The sequence below is a fragment of the Ruditapes philippinarum genome, unplaced genomic scaffold (genome assembly GCF_026571515.1).
Source record: "Ruditapes philippinarum isolate M1 unplaced genomic scaffold, ASM2657151v2 ctg394_1_1_1_1, whole genome shotgun sequence".
NCBI classification, from domain to species: domain Eukaryota; kingdom Metazoa; phylum Mollusca; class Bivalvia; order Venerida; family Veneridae; genus Ruditapes; species Ruditapes philippinarum.
This window is the reverse complement of record NW_026864337.1, coordinates 80,256-96,183: the sequence shown is the minus strand read 5'-3', so window position 1 is coordinate 96,183 and position 15,928 is coordinate 80,256. Positions and strand designations below refer to the sequence as shown.

General features: G+C 32.1%; 1 protein-coding gene across 2 annotated transcripts; it reads left to right on the top strand.

The window, feature by feature from the left end:
• Positions 1-212: 212 nt before the first annotated feature.
• Positions 213-13,513, top strand: LOC132725251 (heat shock 70 kDa protein 12A-like). Of its 2 annotated transcripts, XM_060710346.1 has the most exons (9): positions 213-470; positions 1,495-1,646; positions 2,391-2,618; positions 2,976-3,120; positions 3,386-3,520; positions 3,985-7,786; positions 8,829-8,980; positions 10,319-10,537; positions 11,032-11,307. In XM_060710346.1, the coding sequence occupies exons 1-6, from the start codon at positions 323-325 to the stop codon at positions 4,908-4,910; spliced, it is 1,734 nt and encodes a 577-aa protein (XP_060566329.1). In that variant the 5' UTR covers positions 213-322; the 3' UTR covers positions 4,911-7,786; positions 8,829-8,980; positions 10,319-10,537; positions 11,032-11,307. The 2 variants fall into 2 exon arrangements, with proteins under 2 accessions (XP_060566329.1, XP_060566330.1); XM_060710347.1 differs by lacking the exons at positions 3,386-3,520; positions 3,985-7,786; positions 8,829-8,980; positions 10,319-10,537; positions 11,032-11,307 and adding exons at positions 11,469-11,603; positions 12,154-13,513 and having other exon boundaries at positions 221-470.
• The last annotated feature ends 2,415 nt before the right edge of the window (positions 13,514-15,928 follow it).

The following is a 15,928-nucleotide window of genomic DNA, read 5'->3' as shown; positions in this document are numbered from 1 at the left end:
CCGTCCCATCCGTGATTTGACTTGTGCCCTGTCCTGGTTTTGTTTGGCGTCATGCTGGACCTCTTGTGGGTTATCCAGTGTTGCTGTCGTCGTGTGCGGGATTATTTTATTGAATGCCACCCGTTTTTGGTCATGTTGTTTTTCATATCATGTCATATCAATGTCACATAAATTGCCCTTAATATCTTAATTGTTATCTTATCATTTATGATTTACACATCTTTCATTTAACAATTTACCCTCTTCACCGAAAGAAGTAAGGTTGAGACGGGCAACAAGTTCAGACAATTTTACAGACAATTCTTGATTAAGTTTTATAATAATGTCAAAGCCTCTAGTTGTGGCAGCAATCGACTTCGGAACAACTTTTTCAACATGCGGATTTTCGTTCAGACATGCATATGAATCTGATCCAACAAATATCACGGCAAAACAATGGACAGGATTGAAGTCGGCTGTATCACTAAAAGGTAAATTATTGCATTTTATATATCTGAAAGTAAAATATTTTGCTGCAAAAAGTAGCGATTGCAAAGCTTAACCATTTTTGTGGCTACTTCTATATTAAAAAACAACCGGATATATATAGATTTATTGTTGTGTCGAAGCATTTGTGATAACACAATACTTTCACCGGCTAGGTAATCTGAAAATTACATTTTCAAACTGCAATAATAATAAAATAAACGGAAGTTTATTGTCTCTCTCGTCATGACCAGGGTAGTTCATCACATAACATATGATTTAGATAATATTGGGTCACCGCTAATGGTAGTTGTATCGTCCAAATTTGAATACTGAACATGAAAATGGTTCCCGATCCTAATTGTACATATTTTTTTCAATTTAGCTTTTGTATTTTGCCCGTTTTAGTTTTTTTACAAAAAGAGACACATATTTTCATAAAAAATACCGCATAGCAAACTTTTGCAAGCATAGCGGGAAAACTTAAAACAGAACTAAAAAAAGAGCTACGATGGAAAGTGATGAGTCTTTTATATGAGGAAGCTATCCAAGCTAGCTTACGCAACAATCAGAAGACCGTTCGTGCCAGTAAAATCCGACAAACAAGAAACAACCTGAAAAGGAGCAACAAAAAACAAAATGGACGAAATGAACATTAAGGGAATAATGACACGTTAATGGAAACTTGAAGGCAAAATATGTTCAGCAAAGAAAATAACAAGACGTTATATTACTACGTAAAAAAATAGATAATAATTTCGAAAAACTGAAACTGATAGGGCCATATTAACGGTTCAAATATTTCAATGATAAACGAATAAACTACAATTTGTCTTTGTTTGCAATTCACATGTTTGCATTAAATAACAAAACGTCTTAACTACGTGTTTGAGCTTCTGAATGATTATTTTTATTCTTAAAAAGCATTTTATGACAGGATTGTCTGCATTTTTCAACTAAATCATAGTTTTATTGATGAATCTTCACAAAATAGTTTATATATAAGTGAAAATGTGAAATATATTTAAGGACCAACATCAATTTTGATCAATCCTGATGGGCAGACAATTGATAGTTTTGGTTTTGATGCTGAAGATAAGTATGCCGAACTTGTAGAAAAAGGTCAACAAAATGACTGGTACTTCTTCGAGAGATTTAAAATGCAGCTGTATGACAAAATTGTAAGCATTTATAGTATTAGATATATCAAAAGTAACAAGGTTTGGTAGGCATATTTTTCGAAATTTCAACAAAAAAATGAAATGTTCAAGCACTTCTCGCTTTTCTGAAATGTACAAATTAAAGGAATGCAACATTTTCCTGAGATTTTTAACAGATACAGAAACTAAGCTCTTCATAGATTCCATCACAAGTTCATGTGATTGACTTCAGGAAATGCATGTGGCTGTCATTTGTACATTTCACACACTCTTAACATCGAAAATCAATCGGTCCAATCAGGGTTGACTTGTTATAAAAAAAGTCATTATCAGTGTTGCATACCCTATAATAAAGTGTCATCCTGTCGTCAGAATTGTTCTGCAATCCTTGTATATTTCATGCAAAATCTAAGACTAAGTGTTAATTGGTTAAAACTGATAAATTATCCAGGAAAGCCGGTTAGATGGTTTGACCGCCGAAATATGACCAACATTTTTTGTTACCATTGGCATTAAAAACTTGAATAACAAACGAACACGTTCGTATAAATAAAAGGTGTGAAGATTGGATTAAGATCAGACAAATAAATAAACACAGTGGCCACACGCCAGACGCTGTGTTACAAACATAATATGTGCATGTGCAACTGTTGAAATTATATCCTATCCTGAATGAAGATTTTTTGTGAACTGTCATTGGCAATAATTCAATTGATAATTATATCTAAAACAAAAACACTCCTCAAATTGTTTGATATTTTACAGGGGATCCAAAATGATTTTACAGTTAAAGATGCAAGTGGTAAATGTCTGATGGCAAAGACTGTGTTTTCATTGTCTATAAGGTACTTTAAAGATGATTTAATAGACATGATGTCAGAGAAACAGATTTTAGTCGGAGACTTGACAGAAAATGTTATAATGTGGGTTTTAACAGTTCCTGCAATATGGAATGATACAGCTAAGCAGTTTATGCGTGAAGCTGCCGAAAATGTAAGATTAATTATTCAATATTTTATATTCATACGGATATATACATATATAATGATTTTTCTTTAATAAAAGCTGTATATACAATGTAATTTCGAACCTTTACATATCTGAAAACGGCTACAATCCGAACTTTTTTCTGGGCTTGAAATTATGCTGTAAAATATTTCATGCTCAATCATTATTCAGTCTTTCATTATCCCGAAAGACAAGCCAAATAACCAGTATACACTCTATTATTTTGGTTTTCTAATACAAATACAAAAAATGTCTTTCAGTCACGATTCATGTCACATACCCGATTTTCAGTAAATCAAATGTGCCTCTTTTTTAGTTGATTTTTATTAATTATATTTCAAGGCAGGCATAAAGAATGAGCGTCTCATCATAGCTCTTGAACCTGAAGCTGCATCTGTTTATTGTCGTTTACTTCCAACAACGAGAAATCAGGACTCCGTCGGGCAATTACCAAGCGGTAGTAAATATATGATACTAGATGCTGGAGGTACTTGTATTAAGCTTTCCTTAATGTTTTAAGTACATGACTGTCTCAAATGTTTATTTTCAAGCATCAAGGGATCTTTTCTCTTCAAATTACCTGTACATATGCTAAAATTGTTACAAGAATCCGAGCAAAAAGATATATTTTTAATTAAACTAGTTTATTTCCGATTATACATGTACGTGTTGTAAAAAGTAAAACCATTTATCATAAATGAATAGTTTTTCAATATATGAATCAAACATTCATCATTAACATCATTTGAAAGGAGGAACGGTTGACATAACAGTGCATGAAACTACGCAAAGTAGTGAACTCAAAGAAATATACAAGGCTAGTGGAGGAGACTTTGGTGGTACAATGGTTGACAAAGCTTTCGAGGAGTTTATCTCTGAAATTTTGGGTAATGATATACTTTTTTTCATTTATTTAATTTCATAGCTTACATTAGAGAAAAAGATAAATGATTTCCAATATATTGTATACATGTATTTTTCTGTGTTTTACATATATATTTACTTATTTTGTATCCTTACTTACGCTTGTCGGGTGTTGTTAATTATGGTGAGTATTTCTTTATTAATTATGAGTATCTTATATTAGTCAATAGATAATTTTCATAGTCCACAGTATGGAACTTGGATATCTTAAAATTAATTATGATGGTTTATTTACATCATTTAAAAAATGAAGGGAAAACTTACACAGTGTTACAGTCATAGCAAATAAAATACAATGTCTGAGGCAAAAGAAAAAGTTTTTCCTGAACAGACTTGTTCTAACATCAAGCATTTTTGGCACTTGTAATATACTTTTTACACATATAATATTTATGTGTCTTGTTAATTCTGTTTGCACATTAAACAGGTAGTGATGTAATGCAAACGTTAAAAGAAGAGGAAGTAGGAACATATCTGGAATTGATGAGAAACTTTGAAGTCAAGAAGAGATTAACAAAAAAGGACAAACAAGTAATAATGTACATACCTACGTTCTTGACAAATGTTCCGGAAGAAGAAAGAGATGAATATTTTAATAATAAAATATCCGAGGCAGGCTACGATAAGAACAAGGTTAGCATAACACGTGACAAACTGAAACTTCATTCAGATGTCATTAAAGGTTTTTATCAAAGGTCTCTGGACAATATAACGGATCATCTGACTTTCCTACTTCAAAAACCGGAACTAATTGATTGTGATATATTACTAATGGTAGGTGGATATTCAGAGTCGCCTTTGCTTCAGCAACGTATCAAAGAGACATTTCCAAACATGAAAATCGTTGTACCATCAGATGCTGGGTTGGCTGTGCTAAAAGGCGCAGTGATATATGGCCACAACACTACCGTGATTGCACAGAGAGTTTGTAAATATACATATGGAAATGGCTCTGCGCATGAATGTAGCCCTGATTGTGATCATCCGCCTACAAAAACGTTCTATGCAAACGGTGTTAAATTGTGTGCTGATTTATTTTTTGCGCATGTTCATGAAGGGGATGTTATTCAACTTGGTGACGTACGCGAAGTACATCAATTTTGGCCAATCGTACCATGGCAAACGGAAATATATTTTCCTATATACTGTACAAAAGAGCGAGATCCTCCGCTAGTGACGAGTCCAGGTTGTGTAAAATTAGGATACGTTATCTTACCAATACCTGATACTACTGGTGGGTGTTCCCGAACCATTGAGTTGAGTTTTCTGTTCGGTGGAACAGAAATAGAAGTTAAAGCGAAAGACCCAAGACACGGAACATTTAGGAAAGTGAAAGTTTCGTTTTGGGGATAATTTAAAGTGTGTAGCTACTGAAAGAAGCTTTTGCGTCATTGACAAACACTCATCACAGAAAATGGCTGACAGAATTGACTGCTATTGAAGTACAGCATTTATTTTTTTGCTTTGCTTTTTACCTTTTAATGTCGGGTTTCTTTTACGTTTATGGACTTTACTGTATGAGCGGAAAATGGGTAACTAGTTTATCAAATAGAATATACAGGTGTATATATAGAGAGAGAAAATAAACAAGTATGTTGTAATCTTGAAAAATCTGTATGATTATATGTTTAACTTTTTTAGTTATAAACACTAAAGTCAGGTACAAACTCTACAGAACAACACGATTTTGGAAACAGATATTTTTGCTGCTGCTGAAAGGCATTCCTCTAAAAGATTTTAAAGAAATTGTGAAGTATTTTCTTTGTTATAATTGAAACTGTAAGTTTAAAGAGGATATTGCTCTACAGCATTCCGCTCTGCCGAGGTCAAACTGTAGAGATAATTTGTCAAAAATGAAAGGTCAATTATGCTACATGAATTTTTTGTCATTAAAAAATGCTTTAATGGACATTCCCTGAATTATACTCGGGTTTTTTAGGATTGTCCTTTTTCAATATCAATTAACTTTTAATCTGTATACATATATTTCGCATAAACAAAGTACACACCTGTATAAAAGAACACCATATCACATGCGTAGTAGCTGACATTTACAACAGTAAGCAGGCTATCCGATACGATCGAGTAGTTTCTTTCTTCTCAATAATAATCATCCAGTTAAAATTCAGACTTTGAAAATATACAAAATTAATTAATTTAATTATTCAAACGGTCTAAAACAATATGACGATAGTATTTTAGATTTTATTATCGTGATTGTTAATGTTAAAATGCTATTTCATTCGTTACCAGTAGTTACAAAATTCAAAAGGCCATCATTTTCTTACCGTGTAAGCTGGTAATTAATTGAGGGCTTTGACCGATTGCTTGCATCTACCAAGGCCGTCAATTTTATAGTTATTTATTACAATACTTCCATTTTTTTCTATTTTAAAGATTGCAGCTTGGTTGTAAAATATTACATGTTACCTTAAATAAATAAATAACGATGTTTATTCACAAAATGTTTGATTTGTTTACATCAGATTAACACTATGGTAGTAAATTGGAAGTGCTTACATTATCTATTATCTTTATGATATTTCTGTATCCGAAGAGATCAAACTCTCGTTAGCTATTGCTAGTTGTTATATTTAACCGAATTTTCGTCCTTTGCATGACTGAGGACCTGTAAACGGTTTCAATAATCACCTTGAAAAGTTGAGGAGAAATGAACTTTATAATTTTATAATTTCAACGTTATGTCCAACCACAGCTTGTGGACGATTTCAACAAATACTTTCGAAGTTACTAACGCCTGTTCAGTTTTCATTCTCTTTCATATTCACATGGCGAAGTAATACTTTTAAATATCCTGAAAAAGCGGTATGCGTCGAAACCTTTGCTTCTAAAAGTGGATATATTTAAAGTACTATACAAAATATAAAATAATCACGTTATGTCAAGCGTATAGTGCTTAAGTCATGGATATATTGTATGAATTATTTATAAATAGCAAAGCAGTAAATTGTTTAAGTTGCGTATTCTGTCGTATCAAAATTGAGCAAACAATGTATATCAGTCAAGATATGGCATACTTTGAATTAGATAACGCATACTCATCTTATATCTGACCTATAGATTACTTCAGACCTATGATGAGATAAACGTCTTAAATGTGAGCAATAAACACGTATACTTGGGTAAAATAAGTAAGACCACCGAGGGCTCAAAGTCCAATACGCCGATAGGTAAACAGGCGATAGCAAAGTCGCTTCTGTATGCTACAGGCATCTCCACATAATTTCAATTTTCGGTATGTTAATGTCTCGATTATAATGTTATAAAATGACCGCCTAATTACAAACAAACATTTATATTTATTTAGTACTTTGTTATCTTTGAATTTTGTAATTTATATTAGGTACACTTACAAATAAATCATAGTAATATACTTTATAACTGAAGTGACTTCAAATGAACTTTCTGAAAACATTTCCATTTTTTCTTCCACTGATACATGAATACATAAAAATTGAAATTCTTAGTTTACGCAATTGGTACACTGAAACGGACTATCTTGCAAAACTTAACACAGAAGTTTATTAAGAATTTGAATAAAACGTATTGTGCGATTGTTATCCTGCATAATGCAAAATTCTGAAAACGAGTTATGGGTCCAGACTAACATCAAATGCAACACACATCTGGAAAAAGAGTCAAGTCCCTTCTTGCAAAAACATTTTTGCTTTTAAGGTTTTAATCCATGACATATGTTCTTACATCAATAAGTTCATTTTCTTTTTACATTGTAATGTAAACATATGTCAATAAAATTCAACAGGGAAGGGTGACATTCAATGAAAGCATCCCCAAGAAAATACAGCAAAGCAAGACCATCGACACGGAGTCAAGCAAGTGGCATTCAACTTATTGATACATCCCACCTTACAACATATGTATTAAGCTCATATCAGTGTCACATAAAATGCCCCTTAATAACTTGATTATTATCTAATCATTTATGGTTTAAATATCTATCATTTACTTTATACCATCTTCACCGCAAGAAGTAATAGTTGAGACGAACGACAAGTTCAAAGATAATGTTACAGACCTTTCTTGTTTAAGATTTATGACAATGTCTAATCCTCTAGTAGTGGCAGCAATCGACTTCGGAACAACTTTTTCAACATGCGGATTTTCGTTCAAACATGAATATAAATCTGATCCAACAAAGATCACCGCAAAACGCTGGACAGGATTGAAGTCTGGCGTATCTTTAAAAGGTAAATTGATTCATTTTCTTCATTAAACAGTAGAATCATTTGTTGCATGTAGTAGCGGTTGTGACGTTTAACGGTTATGTTGCGATAGACTGACATCAGTGGCTACTCCTAAAAAAGAATTCTGATGTTAAAATTTATTGCTGATTTTTGAGTAAGCATTTATAATTTCATAATGCTTCACACCGGTTAATCTACAGATTAAAATATATACATGTAATTACTTATTTCCTATTAAGTTTATGATAAGACAATTGTATTGTGTATTATCAGAGTATAAATTGGATTAATGGTCATCTAGAGGAAAGTCTATTGACTAAGGTGGTTGATGTTTGTTGAAATTTGTTTACAATAATATTAGATCACCGCTAATAGTGTTTGTTAAATTAATATTTTATTATATCTTTCAATATTTGAATACTAAACATAAAGCATGTTCATGTTTTCCGATCCGAATATTACATATTTTTCCAATACAGCTCTTGTACTTTTCCCGCTACGTATTTTCATCAAAATATTGCCGCAAAGAATCATTTCTGAAAGCATAACATGAAAGGTAAAATAGCTACAATGGAAAGTTATGATTTTTTTATGTATGTGAGGAAACTATCCAAGTCAGCTAGAGAAACTGTGCCCTCTACTAATTTATAATTTGGTGCCCTACTGGTGTTACTTGTTACTGGTGATTGAGTCGGTGACAGCGTTCTGTGAACGTTGCCTTGCCTTGTTAATCTTTATTCTCATTTTTCTATGCTTCTTATACACAAGTGACCGTTCGTGTCTGTAAAACCAAACTAACGAGAAAAAAGACAAGATGAACATAAGGGGAATAACGACACTTATAATAGGTTTTTATTACTTGTTTGAACTTCTTTGATATTTTTCTTTCTTAGAGCAATTTTATAACGGGATTTTGTACATTTTTCTACGTACACTCCAAGTTATATTTACAAAGCTCTGCAAATACAGTGTATATTAGTGAAAAAGCTAAACATATTTAGTGAAAATTCGAAATTTATTAGTGAAAATGCGAAATATATTTAAGGACCAACTTCAGTTCTGATCAATCCTGATGGACAGACGGTTGATAGTTTTGGTTTTGATGCTGAAGATAAGTATGCCGAACTTGTAGAAAAAGGTCAACACAGAGACTGGTACTTCTTCAAGAGATTTAAGATGCAGCTTTATGACAAAATTGTAAGTTTTCTTAGATATTTCAAAAGTAATTTTTTGTCAGGCTTTTTTTCCAAAATCTTGACAAAAAACAACGCCAAAGCACTTCTCACGTTTCTGAAATGTACAACTCACAGGTAACCTTTTGAGAGATTCTTCAACAGAAAGAGACTTATGTCTTCATATGACTGACTACATAAAGTACTTTTGGCTACCATTTTGACAGTTCACAGACTCTTAACGTCGAAATGTTATATACGTTGATTTCTTTGGTTTATGTCAACTTTTTTTTGTTTTTTTTTTTTAACGGCAGATTGTGTTTTAGACATCAATCAGTCCAATAAGTTAATTTATTGTACAAGGTCATTGTTAAAATTGCATACCCTATAAAAAACTTTCACACTGACAAATTTCTATATAACTTGGCTGAGTAGGGAAATACAGGGATCGCTGGACTGACTCTAGGGCAAGACGTTATTTTGTCTGTGACAGTTAATTTCACAATAATTTATTTCTAATTGCTGTTAAAGAAAGTATGTGGGACTATTAGTTTTTCATTACAGAGATATTGGTTAAAATCAATAAGTCATCCAGGGAAGCCAGTTAGATGGTTCAACCGCCGAAATGTGTGTTGAGATTGGCGTTTAAACTTGAAAAACAAACAAACAAACTAAGCATTCATATAAATTTAAAAAGAACGTGTATGTTTTTACGCATGTGTACAACTTTTAGTACCTGATGTTCACTTTCTTTAATATTGATTTTTGTAGCAAGGAGTATTTGTTTGCATTAGACGTTTAACGGTCTGCCAGCTTCGCTCTCAATAGGGTGAGCATAAGATTTGTAACCCTAAAGTCACTGGTTCGATCCTCATGAAGCGAAATATCTTTGATAATTGATCTCGGAAATTTATCAATGCTGATTAAAGCATAAAATCCTCTATTTTCCCCTCTTTTGCCCATGTTTTAATTGGACCATGTGTTAACAGAGTCACGCGCTCTTGTTAAAGCCCGGTTTTATCTATGCGCAATAAATTAAATAGGGCACAGTTTACAAAACAAATATAAAAATGTACGCCGATTATCAACGCTGACTATGATATAACGTAGAAATATCAGTATGTCAGTTGTGGAAAACAACGGTAAAACTGGTAAGGTGAACTAGTCGTCAAAATTTAAACTGACAAACAAATTAACAAACACAATAAAAAAGATGCTATTTACAAACATGCTCTGTTCTATGCAACTGTTGAAATTAAACCCTATATTTTAATATAAAAAATTGTGAACATAGACAATAACCCTTATCAAAAATTATATAAGAAACTAAACGCTCCTCAAAATTGTTATTAATATTATACAGGGGATTCAAAAAGATTTCACAATAAAAGATGCAAGTGGTAAATTTCTGATGGCAAAGACTGTGTTTTCACTGTCTATAAGGTACTTTAAAGATGGTCTACTAAACATGATGTCAAGTTTCGACGGACACTTTACAGAAAATGCTATAAAGTGGGTTTTAACAGTTCCTGCAATATGGAATGATACAGCTAAGCAGTTTATGCGTGAAGCTGCCGAAAATGTAAGATTAATTATTTTATATTCATTCGAATATATACACATTAATTTTCTGATATAGACAATGTCATTTCGCAACTGTATAAATCTGAAACTCAAAATTTTCTCTTGGCCTCGACAATTCACTTTTCCCCTTACACTGCCTTAAGCATTATTCAGTCTGAAACATAAAACCTTATTACGGAATGTGTGATCCCGAAAGACGATATAACTCTTAGACAGGGCGTTTTTTACAGATAAAATATGTTGTTGTGCACACAAAAGTTAAGTTCTGGTGGCAAAACACCAAAAATGGTTGTAGCCTTGTTTCATTAAAGTCAGTTCATAAGAGATGAAGAACACTTTTACATAATTCACACCCTATCCTAACACTAGTCTGTGCAGCATTCACTCTTCTTTGTTTTTCCAATATCAAAAAGGTCTTTCAGTCGTGATTCATGATGCATGCACCATTTTCAATTAATTAAATGTGTCTCTTTATTTTATTAATTCCTCAAGGCAGGAATAAAGAATGTGCGTCTCACCATAGCTCTTGAACCGGAAGCTGCATCTATTTATTGTCGTTTACTTCCAACGACGAGAAATCAGGATTCCGTTGGACAATTAGAAAGCGGGAAAAAATACATAATACTAGATGCTTGTATACTTGTATATAGCTTTTCTATATGGTCAAGGTTTTCAGTGAAACCTATTCAAAAATAGTTTATTACCAAACATCAAAATGTGTTTTTCAAATAACCTAGGCATTTTTAATATAATAATGAATATCCTTGCAACAAGATAAATTTCATTAACACAGTTTATTTCTGATTACCTTTGATAGTGATAATTATACATATATTTAAAATTATAACAATTTATCATGAATTAATATCCTTTCAATATAAAAATCCAGCATTTATTATTAAAATCATTTTTGAACTGAATTTGAAAAGGGGGTACAGTTGACATAACAGTGCATGAAACTACAGAAACTCGTAAACTGAAAGAAATATACAAGGCTAGCGGTGGAGATTGGGGTGGCACAATGGTTGACAAAGCTTTCGAAGAGTTTATCTCTAGAATTTTGGGTAATGTTGTAATTTTATACTATCTTTCATTTATTTAATTTCTATTTATAGCTGACATTGACGAAAAAGATGGTTTTCCATTTATTGTATAAATGCATTTTTCTATGATTTCCATATATCTTATGCAATTTATTTTTTCTATGTTTTACATGTACATGCATATTTATGCATTTCATTTCCTTACTAACGCTTTTCCGGTTTTGTTTTTAATGTAACAAAATTTTATATTAATTATTTACATCAAAATATTAGTCAGTAGATCATCCTCATAGACGAGAGTATGGAACTTTGGATATTGTTAATTAAATTATGATGATACATCATTATAAAAAAATGAAAGAAACATATACAGCCATGTAAGTTATTTCTACAATTTAATAATTTTAGAGGCCAAAACTTTAACAAAGTTACAGCCGTAGCAAATAAAAGAATAATTGGTTCTGCAAAAGAAAAATGTGGTCTATCTTTACTGCATAGATTAATTATAACATCAAGCACTTTTGACATATATTACATCTATATGTGTCTTGTTTAATTTTGTTTTAAACAGGTAGTGATGTAATGAGAATGTTAAAAGAAGGTGAAGTGGAAATATATCTTGAATTGATGCGAAGCTTTGAAGTCAAGAAGAGATTAACAAAAAAGGACACACAAGTAACTATGTACATACCTACGTTCTTGGCAAATGTTCCAGAGAAAGCACGAGATGAGTATTTTCGAAATAAGATATCCGAGGCAGGCTACGATGAGGACAAGGTAAGCATAACACGTGACAAACTGAAACTTCATTCAGATGTCATAAAGGGCTTTTACCAAAAGTCTATGGACAATATAACGAATCATCTTACTTTCCTACTTCAAAAACCGGAGCTAACTGGATGTGACACATTACTAATGGTAGGTGGATATTCGGAATCGCCTTTGCTTCAACAACGTATCAAAGAGACATTCCCACACATGAAAATCGTTGTACCATCAGATGCCGGGTTGGCTGTACTAAAGGGCGCAGTGATATATGGCCACAACACTACCGTGATTGCACAAAGAATTTGTAAATATACATATGGGAATAGCGAATCACATGAATTCAGCCCTCAATGTAGTCATCCACCCAGCAGGACGTCCTATGTAAAAGGTGTTAAATATTGTCATGATATATTCTTTGCGCATGTTCATGCAGGAGATATTATTAAACTAGATGATGAACGCAAAGTACACCAGTATAGTCCAATCGTACCGTGGTTAACGGAAATGACGTTTAAAATATACTGTACTGAAGATCGATATCCTGCGCTAGTGACGAGTCCAGGTTGTGTGAATTTGGGAAGCGTTACCATACCAATACCTGATACGACTAGAGGGGTGTCTCGAAGCGTTGATTTGAGTTTTCTGTTCGGTGGAACAGAAATAGAAGTCAAAGTGAAAGATCCAAGGGAAGGGACAGTTAGAAAAGTGACACTTTCGTTTTGGGGATAACTATAGAAATGTGTATTTATAGAAGGACGCTTTTGCTACGTTAACAAAAACTTTTTATAACAAAATGACTGACCATTTAGTATCTTTCACTTTTGAAGTACAGTATTATATGTTTTTTGGCTTGTTTTATTTCTTTATATACCGTGTTTCTTTAATTTTACGGATTTTACTTTATAAACAGAAAATGGATAACTAGTTTTTCAAACAGGAAAACGGAGTTAAAGTTCAGTACAACCTCTGCAAAACAATGCGCGTTGGGAAACGAATAATTTTGTTGTTATGATATATTGTGGAGTCTTATCATTGTTAGAATTGAAACTGTAAGTGCTCAACAGAAGTCCGCTCTGCTGAGGTTATACTGTAGAGAATTTTTGTCAAATATGAAATGTCAATTATACTATTTTGTTACATTTCAATAAATGCTTTAAAGTACATTCTCTGAATTATGTTTATACTTAAAAGAGTGTCATATGTTAATACTATTGATCTGTTTACATGTATCTCGCATTACAGAAAGGACATCCCAATATAAAAATATTATAAAAAATACACATGCCTCTCACGATAATAGTGCGTATTTGCAACGAAGCTCTCTGCCTCGCGTCTGTTATTTTTATATTATACCGAACTAACATTTTATTGCCTGCATTATTACCCCCATTGAATAATCAGGGGGAGAGAATTTGAATACTACGTGTTCTTAAGTTTATATATATTACTCGCCCCTGAGGAATATTATTACTCGCCCCTGAGGAATATTACAAAAAACTGACCGTGTGACATTCATTTCCATGGTGATGTATCGAAATAATACCATGTGACGTCACATTAGGAAAAATTATAAAAAGTTTTAGTGAGATATAATACAACAACATCTAACATGCGATATAACGGACATTTTACAGATATAAACAGAATATCCCATAAGATCGAGCATTTGCCTCTCAGTGGTAATAAGTCAATTAATTATTTAGGGTTTGGTACTTTGAATTCGTATAGCAATTAGTGAAACGGTCAGAAACAATATGACGATTGCATTATGAATTTTATTATTGTAATTGTTACTGTTAAGATGGCATTTCATTCGTTGACTTTTGTTAAGGAATTAAAAATTCCAACATTTTCTTTTTTCAATGAGTTCTGTTTAAGCTGGAAACAGAGGGCTTTGTCGATTGTTTGCACCTACTAACGTCTTTTATTTTGTTATAATACGATACTATACTTCCAATGCATGTATTCTAAAGTTTGACGTTTGGCTATAAAATAATACATACCTGAAATAAATAACGATATTTATCCTGAAAGTGGTTAAAAAGTTTGTTGACATCAGATTAAAGTTACTTGTTTATATATATGATAATTTTACAACCGAAATGTTCGCGCCGAAGAGAACACAGTGGGTCCTTTAACATCAACCCCACTGTAATGGTGTAAACGCTTCTCTGTTGATATTAAGACAGCATTGAATTGACCTTGAACTCGTTCAGCAATCGCTAAAATTAGATGTAGTTTGTAAATTTCAAATGAAAAGTGCACAACAGAAAGCATCTACACTTATTAGATCTTCAAAGGCAGGGACAATGAAAAGCAATAGAGGGGCTTCAAAAATCTTGAAAAATGTCAAACATGTACTTAATGGATCAAAACTGTTTTATTAATAAGTATTAGAATTTTTTTCATCTATTAAGATTATAGGGGTGTCATAATTATTAAACTTCTATTTAAATGAAGTTGAAAAACTTACACGGCGCAAAGGAAAGATATCATGACAAAATTTTGTTTGTCTTATCTCATGCTTAATTAATTTGTCTTAGACCGTTGCATTAAGCGATCATTTTTGGCGTTTCCCTTGGGCGGTTGAATACACGTTTGATAAAAGAAATAACGTGAAACTGGGAATGCTTATGTTTGAGTTTATATATTTTTGAGGTAAAATATATATGCTTTACATGTTATATGCTATGTATGTTGGAGATTATTAATTTTGGAGGTAATATATGTTGGAGGTTATATTTTGTACATAATGATGTTAAAACACACATGTCTCAACATAATTGGGACAAAACAAAATAGACAAAACATTCCACATCATAACATTTTCAATTTTATTAACTACAAAACAATATGCATGTTAATATGTAAGCACTCTGCTAAAGGATGATACGTGTATAAGGTATAACCATGATAAATATATATGGTTCAATGTATCCAATTGTCATTATAATATCTGAAAATATTGATTTATTTCGCACAATATTTAATAAAACAACAACAAAGTACATGTTTTGAACATTTGTAATAGAGAACAATCGCTTGCACGAAAAACATGATACAGGCACATTTCAAATTGCACAAAAACTGTAAATATAACGTAACTTTAATAGACCGGTTATGAGTTTCTCCTTTTCTCTTTTATGATTCTTGTAAACTTTTTAAACAAGTAAGAAAACATTATAGATGTTTAAGTTTTAACTGTCTTGATATAGTTCTGACGAAATTATGCACCAACAAGCATTCAACTGTACTGAAACTTTACATTACGTCTAAAACACTGAGAGCGCGTGGTGGTGATTACATTTATGCAAAAAAACGACATCACAAATTTCATAAAATGAATATTCATTACAAAATTATGTTAAAACTATGATACAACGAAATTTAATTGATGGTTGGGAAACGAAAAACTAAAGAAATCACATCACATAAAGATTTACGCGTCACTTAAAGATAAATCTCTATAATGACAGGTGTTAAGGTGTTAAACCATCAAATGTACGATAAGCTTTAGCAGATATATGTCCTTTTATAATCACATAGAAAAAATATTTAATTTACATATTCAGTTTGTC